Here is a 12,161-nt window from a genome sequence, read left to right on the forward strand (position 1 = left end):
GGCACACTGGGCAAGTGTCTACTACTATAACTTCAGGCATGGCACACTGGGCAAGTGTCAACTACTATAACTTCAGGCATGGCACACTGGGCAAGTGTCAACTACTATAACTTCAGGCATGGCACACTGGGCAAATGTCAACTACTATAACTTCAGGCATGGCACACTGGGCAAGTGTCTACTACTATAACTTCAGGCATGGCACACTGGGCAAGTGTCAACTACTATAACTTCAGGCATGGCACACTGGGCAAGTGTCAACTACTATAACTTCAGGCATGGCACACTGGGCAAATGTCAACTACTATAACTTCAGGCATGGCACACTGGGCAAGTGTCTACTACTATAACTTCAGGCATGGCACACTGGGCAAGTGTCAACTACTATAACTTCGGGCATGGCACACTGGGCAAGTGTCAACTACTATAACTTCAGGCATGGCACACTGGGCAAGTGTCTACTACTATAACTTCAGGCATGGCACACTGGGCAAGTGTCAACTACTATAACTTCAGGCATGGCACACTGGGCAAGTGTCAACTACTATAACTTCAGGCATGGCACACTGGGCAAGTGTCTACTACTATAACTTCAGGCATGGCACACTGGGCAAGTGTCAACTACTATAACTTCAGGCATGGCACACTGGGCAAGTGTCTACTACTATAACTTCAGGCATGGCACACTGGGCAAGTGTCAACTACTATAACTTCAGGCATGGCACACTGGGCAAGTGTCTACTACTATAACTTCAGGCATGGCACACTGGGCAAGTATCTACTACTATAACTTCAGGCTGACCCAAGGTTCTGTGTGGATTTGTTGGACAGAAACTGAAAGAAGCCTGGCCGCAGTCAAATGACCGAAACAAGTAAAGGAATATATAAGAGATGTTAAAAGTGGTATGCAGGAGTGGAGAGTGTGTTGGTTTGGACATGTGGTGCGTATGACTGAAGACAACTGTATACAAAAGTGCCTGTCACTGAAAGTGGATGGTACCTGTGGAAGAGGGAGACCCAGGACGACTGGGATGACGTGGTGAGGACTGATCTTAGGATGTTGGGCCTCACAGAGGAAATGACAGTAGACTGAGATGTTTGGCGGTATGAGGTCCTAGGGAAGACCCGTCCACGAAGCTGAGTACTAGAAGTGTTGTGTCTCACCCACATGTGTCCCAACACACTTCTCACCCACTCTACCCTAAGAAATCAAATTACAACTCCTCTTCTAATTGCATCTTTCTCTTCCTTACATTTCCTCATCATAAATCATGATTGTTTTCCAATCCCCTTTCTTGCCCTCACTGCTCTGCTCACTATATCACTGCTCCCCACACCAACTCCCTATTTTTCTAAGCAGGCTCTACACTCTTATTCTTGTTACTTGTGAGTATACCCTAGCACTACACCATCTCTTTTCTGTTCTGTCTTACACTTTTGTTGTTTCCTACTCTCTCTCTCTCTTTCCCATTGGTCTCTCTCTCTCTCTTTCCCATTGGTCTCTCTCTCTCTCTTTCCCATTGGTCTCTCTCTCTCTCTCTCTTTCTCTTGTTTTTTCTCTGACTAGTGAACCAAGTATCTCCTTTACACCAGCACACTTGTTTCTAGCTTCTTTCTGTACCTCTCTCTTACTCTCTCTCTCTCTCTCTCTCTCTCTTTCTCTCTCACTGGGTAACCATGTACCTCCTCTATCGCAAGACACCTATTTCTCTGTTACTCTCTAACCTTTCATCATTTGATACTGGATCACCTTTAATACTCCTGTTGTGGCAAGACACCTGCTTTTGTCTCTCTGTCTCTTCGTCACACTCTAACTGACATCCTCTGACACAAATGCCCTCTCCCTCTCATAATTCCTTGTCTTGTGAGTTACATGGTACCACGTTAAAAGCATCCAGTCCACACTGTAACGTGGTTTACATCTGGAAGGGCATCCAGCTGCAAAAATGTTGCCAAAACTAACTTCGCCTGTGCTAGTGCCATGTAAAAAGCACTGAGTCCACTCTGTGGTGTGGTTGGCGTAAGCAAGGGCATCGAGGTGTACAATCCCTGCCAAAATATACAGAATAGCCTTGGGTAGATTTTCTACTTGGCCAGCTCCTACCATCCTACCCATGCTTGGATGGAAGATTGACATTAAACAATGATGATGATGATGGTATAAATGTATACACACACACACACACACACACACACATGGGTATGTGTGTGTGTGTATATGTTTGTGTATGTATACATATACATGTCTGTCTGAGTGTGTTTGTGTCTGACCCTTGCCCACATAAGTTTCTGTTGCATTTTTGCCCAGTTTAGCACAAACCTTATTGCTTAGTGAGCTTCCACATTGTGTTCATGCCCTGAGCGTATCCCGCTAACTAGTCAGTTGAAATAAGCAGTGTTTAGTAGGGTGTGTTCAAAGTGTTGTTACAACTGTCTTATTCAATCTGGAATAAAAAGAGGTGGCAGGTCAGATTATTAGTTGTATAGTAATGATATACTAAAATTACAATAATCTAGAACAGTTATAACTGCTTCTCGAAATGCAACTCATGTCCTTACTGGCAAGAAATAAATTCTGTCACTGAATGAAGAACAAATTGTATGACGCACAAGTATGAAGTGTGATTTGTACATGATAATGAAACATGGACATCAAATGTGTGTGTGTGGCGGGGGTAACGCGGAGGGGAAAAAATAAAGCTAGCATGGTTTGTCGCATGTGTAATGTAGGGTGTGTACATTTTGTTGGCACTCCGTCGCTTATGACGTCGAGGGTTCCAGTTGATCCGATCAACGAAACAGCCTGCTCATGAAATTAACATGCAAGTGGCTGAGCACTCCACAGACATGTGTACCCTTAACGTAGTTCTCGGGGATATTCAACGTGACACAGTGTGACAAGGCTGACCCTTTGAATTACAGGCACAACAGAAACAGGAAGTAAGAGTGAGAGAAAGTTGTGGTGAAAGAGTACAGCAGGGTTCGCTACTATCCCTTGCCGGAGCCTTGTGGAGCTTTAGGTGTTTTCGCTCAATAAACACTCACAACGCCCGGTCTGGGAATCGAAACCACGATCCTATGACCGCGAGTCTGCTGCCCTAACCACTGGGCCATTGCGCCTCCACTAGGGTGTGTACATAAAGTGAACATAAAGAATGAAGCACAAATGAAATGAGAGCAAAATTATGTATAAAAGCAGTCTAATGTAGTGTGCAAGAGAGATGCTAAGTTGCCTGTATTTCTTTGACTGAATGGTTCAGCACTTTACTTCAGATTCACATAACTTAGGGTTCATTTCTTTCAAGGCACTTTATTTCTGATTGCTCCGGTCTACTCAGCTGGCAAAAATGAGTTGTACCTGTAAATGAAAGGGCTAGCCTTGTAACATTCTGTGACATGCTGACTCTCTCTGAGAACTATGTTAAGGGTACGCATGTCTGTGGTGTGCTCAGCCACTTGCACATTTGTTTCATGAGCTGGCCGTTCAGTTGACTGGACGAACTGGAGAGCCAGGCCATTACAGGTCTATGTTGATCAATGCCTTGTACATGAAATTTAGTCCATGGAAACTGTAAGAAGCCTGTTGTATATGTATGTGAGTGAGCATGTTGTGTGTGTGTGTGTGTGTGTGTGTGTGTGTGTGCATGCACGTGTGTGTATGTGTGTGCATGCGCATGTGTGTGTGTGCATGTGTGTTTGTGTGTGTGTGTGCATGTGTTTCTATCTTCTTCCCTTCTCATATGAACTCTAATAACTATAAACAAAGCTACCATCTTACAAACGGTGTCATTTGTTTACAATCCTTTGTGAAAGCATCTCTGACCATTGAGCTGCTCACTGTTCTAAGGACCAAATGAAATATTAACTTATATGCTAAGAGGTGGTGGGGTTGGTCACAAGAAAAGCATTTTGTTGTTTTAACATCCAATTTTCCATGCTTGCATAAATCAAACAACAGTTTTATTTGATCCATGCAAGTATTGAAAATTGTGTGTTAAAATGCTGCTGCTGCTGCTGATGATGATGATGATGATGATGATGATAATTGCAATATATCATTATCATTATCGTCATCATCATCATCATCTTTGATGTCATCGTTGTCATTGTTTCAACATCTACATTTCTATATTTTCAAGCGTCAGATAAAATTCCTTGAGGCAGGTTTTTCTACTGCCAGACAGTCTTCCTGTTGCCAGCCATCACCTGTTTCCAAGCAAGGCAATATGTTTATTATTAATGTGTAATATCCAGACGCTAGACAACCAACACACACACCCACACACAATGAGTTTTGTCTTTATTTTAGTTTCTGTCTACCAAATTCCTTCAAAAAGCTGTAATGGAGGACATTTACCCAAGGTGCCATGATGTGAAACTGAACCCAGAACCACTATACATGTGTGCGTGTACTAATAAATGAGCAGCAGAAATCTGGATTCTGCCTTTAAGGGTTTAATTAATCAATATTTTGTCTGGTGTAAGGTCTCAAGCTTCACATGAAATAGATGTTATTTCAGAATCTCATTCTCCCAGACTGATGTCTAAGTAAAGACTACAGGTCTCCCACTTCCAGCCATTGCGTGGCCATTGACACTGCTGAGTTCATCCTTTGACGAATTTTGTATTTGTCCTGCCGGGTGTCCAATGCAAACCACCCTCCTCACCAAGAGGGCTTAGTAGGGTTGCTGGTTTGGTCACCAACAGCCCAAACATGTGACAGGTTGTAGATAGCACCAAGAGTGACCTGATGTAAGATTAGTCTTTGTTTCTGGACTACTTGGCTTTGTAGGTTAGTCTTAGTGGTGGTGTGCTAGCTGTTATTAACTTTAAGTTTCAGCATGGACATTGCTGATAGCAACCATATATGAATGTATAGGTAAGAAAAAAAAAAGGGTAAAGTTTCCTTCTGGAGTTATGCCAACTCATAAGGGCTGATTTCCTGGTTTTCATGGCGTATATATTCCCCACCTGGACAGGACATGCTGGTCCATCACAGGATTACTCATCTTTGCCAATTGAGTGGACTGGAATAACATGAAAAGAAGTGTTTTGCTCAAGAACACAACATGTCACTCAGTTCAGGAATCGAAACCACAATCTTACAATCATGAGTCCAACACTGTAACCACTAAGCTATACATCCCTACTATGAATGTATAGATGTGCACGTGTATGTATACATGCATGTATGTAAATAAAAATACATTGAAACAAATATCAATTAATGCACATTTGTTGGATGGTGAGCTGGCAGAATTGGTAGGTTGCTGGTCAAAATGTTTAGTGGCATTTTGTCTGTCTTTATGTTCTGAGTTCAAATGCTGTCAAGGTCAACCTTGTCTTTCACCCTTTTGGCATTGACAAAATAAGTATGAGTCGAGCACTGGGGGCAATGTAATTGATGTAATAGTGTGTATGCATGTGTCTCTACATGCACACATACACACACACAATTGCATTTTTATACACTACATATGCTCTCTCTCTCTCTCTGTGTGTCTCTCTCTCTGTGTCTCTCTCTCTTTACTCTTTTACTTGTCTCAGTCATTTGACTGTGGCCATGCTGGAGCACCACCTTTAGTCGATCAGATCGACCCCAGGACTTATTCTTTGTAAGCCTAGTACTTATTCTATCGGTCTCTTTTGCTGAACTGCTAAGTTTTGGGGACATAAACACACCAGCATCAGTTGTCAAACGACGGTGGTGGGGGAGACAGATACACACACACACACACACACACACACACACACACACACACACACACACACACATATATATGTACACACATATATACGATGGGCTTCTTTCAGTTTCTGTCTACCAAATCCACTCACAAGGCTTTGGTCAGCCTGAGGCTATAGTAGAAGACACTTGCCCAAGGTGCCACGCAGTGGGACTGAACCCAGAACCATGTGGCTGGTAAGCAAGCTACTTTCCACACAGCTACACCTACACCTATGCATGCATCTTTTTTTCAGAAATAATACAAAAATCCTTGATAGAATTATTCTCTTCTGCTCTTATCCAGGGCCTGGTCCTGCTTGTAAAGAAGCTAAGCTACCTAAGAGGGGTCAACATGAAGAGAATTTGTACATTTTTTAAAACTTATTTCTGAAACTGCTTCTGTTTACGTTTTCATAAATGTGGTGTCGTGACCTTGGACTGATAAATTTTCTAATTTTCTTTTTGTTCCTGTATTTTGTTTTGCTTTATCTTATCCCTTTTTTTTTCTTCTATGTAAGCTTTGAACCAAGCCCTGAAAAATGTCGAAGTGCCCTTGCTGCTGCTCTTAGTAAAATATTCTGGCAAGCTGGTGAACATAAATCAGCAGTCGTAACTTTGTGAGTATACTTTTATACATTTAAATTGTAGTCATTCATATTCAAAGTCACGTGGTTATTCATTTCTTCTTAGCAAATGGAATTCCTGATTTCAGTTTTTATTATCTCTCTTAAAAACAACTTTAAAAATACAGCACAGCAATAAGAAACTTTTTGCAGAGATTTGAAAACTACAGCACAATCCCTCTACCATAATAAATTAAGAATTAGCTTCAAGTCTATTTATTTATCTTTTTGCTATGTTATCTATTTTGATATGCACTCCTCCAATGCACATCATGTTTTCAACGAATCTAGAGAGCCATATTGTTGAAGTGTCTCCCTTGATGATGCGGATGCAATAAGATGTCTTTTTTTTGTTGTTGTTGTTATGTTTAGTGTCGAACAGTTTTAATCAGCATTCGTTGATGAAATTTATGGGACAGAATTACCTATTCAAATGTGTGCAGACATCTTGAAGCTGTTTTACATTAGTTGTTATGCTATACTTCAGTCTGGTTGGAAGCTACACTGTACAGTTGCATATTTATTGCCCTCTGTTGGTGCTTTACATCTGGGAGAGGGCCGTTTTTAGTTACTGCTGTTGTTATAGAGGAAAGTGAATTACAAAAACTGCTAGTGTCAGACAAATTAGTTTATGTTATTTAGGGGCAGCTTTTTACAATCTGAATTCAAATTCCACTGTAGTTCATTTTGCCTTTCATTTTTCTGGGGTTGATAAAATAAAGTGCCAAGTGCAGGACACTATTTTCCATAATTGACTATTCCCACTCCTTGAAACTTCAGACTTTGTACATGTGTTAGAAACTTTATTTCTAATGAGTGATAGATTTACAAAATGGTGAGCACATTGGACAAAGATACCTTGTAGTGTTTCTTTTGGCTCATTATTCTGCCAACATCAACTTTATTTCTCATTTATCTAGTGTTGATAAAATTAAATTTTGGTCAAGTTCTTGGCTTAATTTATCAACCAAACCTTCCATCAAATTTCAACTTTCAGCAATGTTGTTGTTATTTAGCCCAGATCAACCTTGATTGAGTAGATGTACAATCAAAGGAACTCCAGCCATGACTATTTATCCTGTCTTCTTTTCTGTATATTTAAGACTGCATTATTGAGTATGTCCTTCTTTTTTTTTCAAGATAAAGTATGATGTAAAGGAGATTTGATTGTCCTTTCTATCAAATTAAATCACTGCATGTTGCCTTCCTTGATTAGCTCATACAGCTGTTGTTTCAGTCATAGTAACATGGATATTGCTCTTTGCAGACTTTCAGATTGGCATTAATACTGTTGTTATTTAACCAGGCACATGCCCATGCAGTGTCCTGTAAAAGTGCCTGTGTGGTGCCACGTAAAAACGCCCAGCATACTCTGTAAAGTGGTTGGAAACCATTCTAAATCAGACTGAAGCCTGGCGCAACTCCCCAGCTTCCCTGCTCTGGCCAAACTGTCTAACCCATGCCAGCATGGACAACAGATGTTAAAAGACGATGATGATGATGATGATGATGATGATGATGATGATGATGATGATGATGATGATGATGATGTGACTCTAATCAAGCGGACTTATGATTAAAAGCATTCTATCCATGACTATATCTTCTTATTTTCAAGTATAGTGTACATAGAAGTCATAAACAAACTGTGACTCACAGAACTTTCTGAGTGGTGTGCCAATAAAAAATTACCCTGAATTGTTTTTAGTAGTGCCACCCACTTTATGACGAGTCATGTACTATGTGGCCCACTTTTTGAAAAAGGTTGCCATGGTGCCTGTTCTAGAGAAACTTTCTAAAATATTTCCTTTTCTTTTTTCAAGTGATAGAATGTAACTTGAGGGAAATTTTGGTTGCATATAAGTTCTTTCACAGATGATTTATCCCTCCAACTTCTCTTGCACTCTCTCTCTCTCTTTCTCTCTCTCTCTCTCAATCTCTTTCTCTCCTTCTCTCTAGCATGTATTAAACTGAAGGGATGGAATTGTTAAACTGTTGCTCTCTGTCATATGATTTCTGATAGCACCCAGTATCGTATACATGTGCAAACCAAAAGTCAGAAGCTTCTTGTCATCTTCTTTTGCAATGGTAAAACTTTATAGCACCTCTGACATAAATGGAACTTGCAAGGTTTTACAAATATCAATACATAAAATGCAAACACATTAAAAAAAATACATCTTTGTGAACGAGTTTTTATTTTCGTACCAGAACTCAGCAGTTCGAATTATTGGATAACATTTTTCTTTTCCATATTTTCGTTATTATGTATGTTTGTGTGTGTGTGCATATATATAAATTATAAGAAAAATATGGAAAAGAAAACTGCAATCCACACACATTCATGCATATATATAAATACATGCATATATATAAATACATGCATATATATAAACCATGCATATATCCATACATATATATTAACACATGCACATACTTACACATAATATGTGTGTGACACATATATTTCCATGTGTGTGTATTATACACACACACACACTCTCATTTTCTTACTCTCTCCTTTTCTCTCTCTCTCTCTCTCTCTCACACACACACACACACACACACACACACACACACACAATTATGTTTTCCTACTTCAAAATATTTTCTTTTTTCATTTGTATTTCTACTAGGAAATTGCATTGGAGATTTGAATTGCCAAGAGCCAACTTCTTGATTTCATGGCTCTTAATATATTCAGGAATAAAATATTCATAATTGATGAATTTTGTTCTGAAATATACATATATGTAATACGTTGAGATGGTTGACAGCTCATACTCGCTACCCTTTATTCATATTCTATCAGCATGCTATTTCTTCGCACTGTATTTTCATACTATGTATTCTTACCATATCTTTGATTGTATTTCTTCTTTACTTTGTCTCCATATTTCTTGTATATCATGTTCTGTCTTCATACAATAATATTATAAGAAAAGACAATATTACATCTTTTTTATCTCTATAAATACTAACTGAAACGCCTGGTGGGAATTAAGACATTTTATTGCGAATAATGTAGCTCATGAATACCTTAGACCCAATGTATGATAACATGTCAGGGCTGATCAGTAAATAAAAGGGGTATAGAGCCCCTTCTCCTTTTATATTACCTTTTTTTTAATCCTTTCTACTAAAGACACAAGGACTGAAATTGTGAGGAAGGGGATTAGTCGATTACATCAACCCCAGTGTTTTAGTGGTACTTAATTTATCAACCTTGAAGGATGAAAAGCAAAATCAACATCTAATAATAATAATTAAAATAATGACAATAATAATAATAATAATAATAATAATAATAATAATGATAATGATAATAAAAATGATGCACTGATACAAAACAAAGCAGTGACTCTTATGTCTTCTGATCTTAACTGATTGGAAGTGTTACCATGTACACGTTTTGTCTCAGTGTAAAAGATGGGTTACAACAAATGTTTTGCTCAGTGCCACAGATTTGCATGTTAGTCGCTTGACATTAACTGTCCATTACTGGCATGTCCATTACTGGTAGACAATAATGTTCCAGCTTCAGTATTCAATCCTCAGAAGAGGAGAATTTGGTAAAAAAAAAACATATTTGGTTTCTGTGCCTATCCTCAGTTTTGGTCATGAATGTTAGGCATGACCGAAAGAATATGATGATGAATTCAAGTGGTTCCTCTGAAAGATCTCTGGAGTGACATTACTTCACAGAGTATGTAGCTCAGAGATCAGGGAGTTGAAGTACTACTTCTCTGCATTGTGAGTTCACAGCTCCAGTACTATGGACATGTGATGAGAATGCCTCAAGAAAGAACTGCAAGATAGATTCTTCAGTCTGATTTAATTGGGAGAAAAATCTAAGGGTAGACCAAAAATGAAATGGTTGGATAATATCCATAGTCTCACTTGGAAATCCAGCCGAAAAGTATAATGTTGGTTGCTTCTGACAGGACCCATGGAGGAGATGATGGTGGGCTTACAGAAAAAATGAGGTTGTACCAATTGTCATTGCAGCCATAGGAACAATGGGGAAAACGCTTGAGAAATGGACAGGAAATATTGGCTTGCAGAAGCACATAGAATACATGCAACTGGCCTGCTTTGAAATAATAATAATAATCCTTTCTGCTATAGGCACTAGGCCTGAAATTGTGAGGAAGGGATTAAGTCAATTACATTGACACCAGAACTCAACTGGTACTTTATTTATCGACCCCAAAACGTGAAAGGCAAAGTCGATCTCATTCTGATTTGTGCACAAGGCTACCAATGCAGTGGAGGGAACATATATATATATATATATATATATATATATTTATATATATATATTTATATATATATATATATATATATATATATATATATATATATATATATATATATATATTTATATATATATATATATATATATATATATATATATATATATATATACATATATATACATACGGAAAATCACGGTGGTGCTCCAGCATGACCGCAGCCACTTGGCTGAAACCCATAAATAAATAAATATATACATATATATACATACATATATATACATATATATATATATATATATATATATATATATATATATATATATATATATATATATATGTGTGTGTATATATATATATATATATATATATATATATGTGTGTGTATATATATATGTATATATATATATATATATATATATATATATATATATATATATATATATAACTGTCACTCCGGTCAGTTATGACAACAAGTGTTCCAGTTGATCCAGTCAACTGAACAACCTGGTCATGATATCAAGCGTGCAAGTGGCTGAGCACTCCACAAACACGTGTACCCTTAATGTAGTTCTAAGGGAGATTCAGCGTGATAGTGTGTGACAAGGCTGGCCCCTTTCAAGTACAGATACTACTCACTTTTTGCCAGCTGAGTGGACTGGAACAACGTGAAATAGTGTGTTGCTCAAGGTCTCGCAATCATAAGCAAATTACCCTAACCACTAAGCCATGTGCCTTCATCATCATCATCATCATCATCATCATCATCATTTAACGTCCGTTTTCCATACTAGTATGAGTGGGATGGTTCCACAAGAGCAAGCCAGGCCGAAGCCTGCACCAGACTTCTGTGACTGTTTTGGCAAGATTTCTACTGCTGGATGCCCTTCCTAACACCAACCACTCAGTAGAGAGAACTTAGTGCCTTTTACATGGCACAAGCACAGACGAGGTCAGTTTTGGCAAGGTTTTTACAGCTGGATGCCCTTCTGAGCATCAACCACTTTATAGTGTGGACTTGATGCTTTTAAGTAGCACCTGCACTGACAGAGTTACCAAGTACTTGCTAGACATAAAAAAAAAATATAGCCAGCTGATGTTGCTACTTCAGGCTGATGACGAGCAATGACTCAGAAACATGTCCCTGAATGCACACTAGGCTGAGTGGGGGTGCTTGTCTCCCCCTCACAAATATAAGGACACAGTCCAGCTTTCTAGGGCTAAATAGCAGCAGTATGATTCCCTTATTGGGACTGTCACATTAAGTTGACAGTATACAACTGCTTTATACACCCATATATATCATCATCATCATCATCATCGTTTAACGTCCGCTTTCCATGCTAGCATGGGTTGGACGATTTGACTGAGGACTGGTAAAACCGGATGGCAACACCAGGCTCCAGTCTGATTTGGCAGAGTTTCTACAGCTGGATGCCCTTCCTAACGCCAACCACTCAGAGAGTGTAGTGGGTGCTTTTACGTGTCACCCGCACGAAAACGGCCACGCTCGAAATGGTGTCTTTTATGTGCCACCCGCACAAGCCAGTCCAG

At 39.0% G+C, this 12,161-nt stretch overlaps 1 protein-coding gene across 3 annotated transcripts in view; it reads left to right on the plus strand.

Moving 5' to 3' along the window:
- The window catches only part of LOC106868088 (putative ubiquitin carboxyl-terminal hydrolase MINDY-4), a 106,084-nt gene that overhangs the window by 59,916 nt on the left and 34,007 nt on the right, over positions 1-12,161 (plus strand). For all 3 annotated transcript variants that reach the window (XR_008265054.2, XM_014913206.3, XM_014913214.3), the window contains exon 9: positions 6,247-6,345. Coding sequence is in view for 2 of the 3 variants with exons in the window: in XM_014913206.3 (XP_014768692.1) it covers positions 6,247-6,345 (99 nt within the window). In the remaining variant the exon portion in view is untranslated. The remainder of the gene's footprint in view (positions 1-6,246; positions 6,346-12,161) is intronic.

Source organism: Octopus bimaculoides, chromosome 1 (genome assembly GCF_046866305.1).
Source record: "Octopus bimaculoides isolate indiv1 chromosome 1, ASM4686630v1, whole genome shotgun sequence".
Taxonomy (NCBI): domain Eukaryota; kingdom Metazoa; phylum Mollusca; class Cephalopoda; order Octopoda; family Octopodidae; genus Octopus; species Octopus bimaculoides.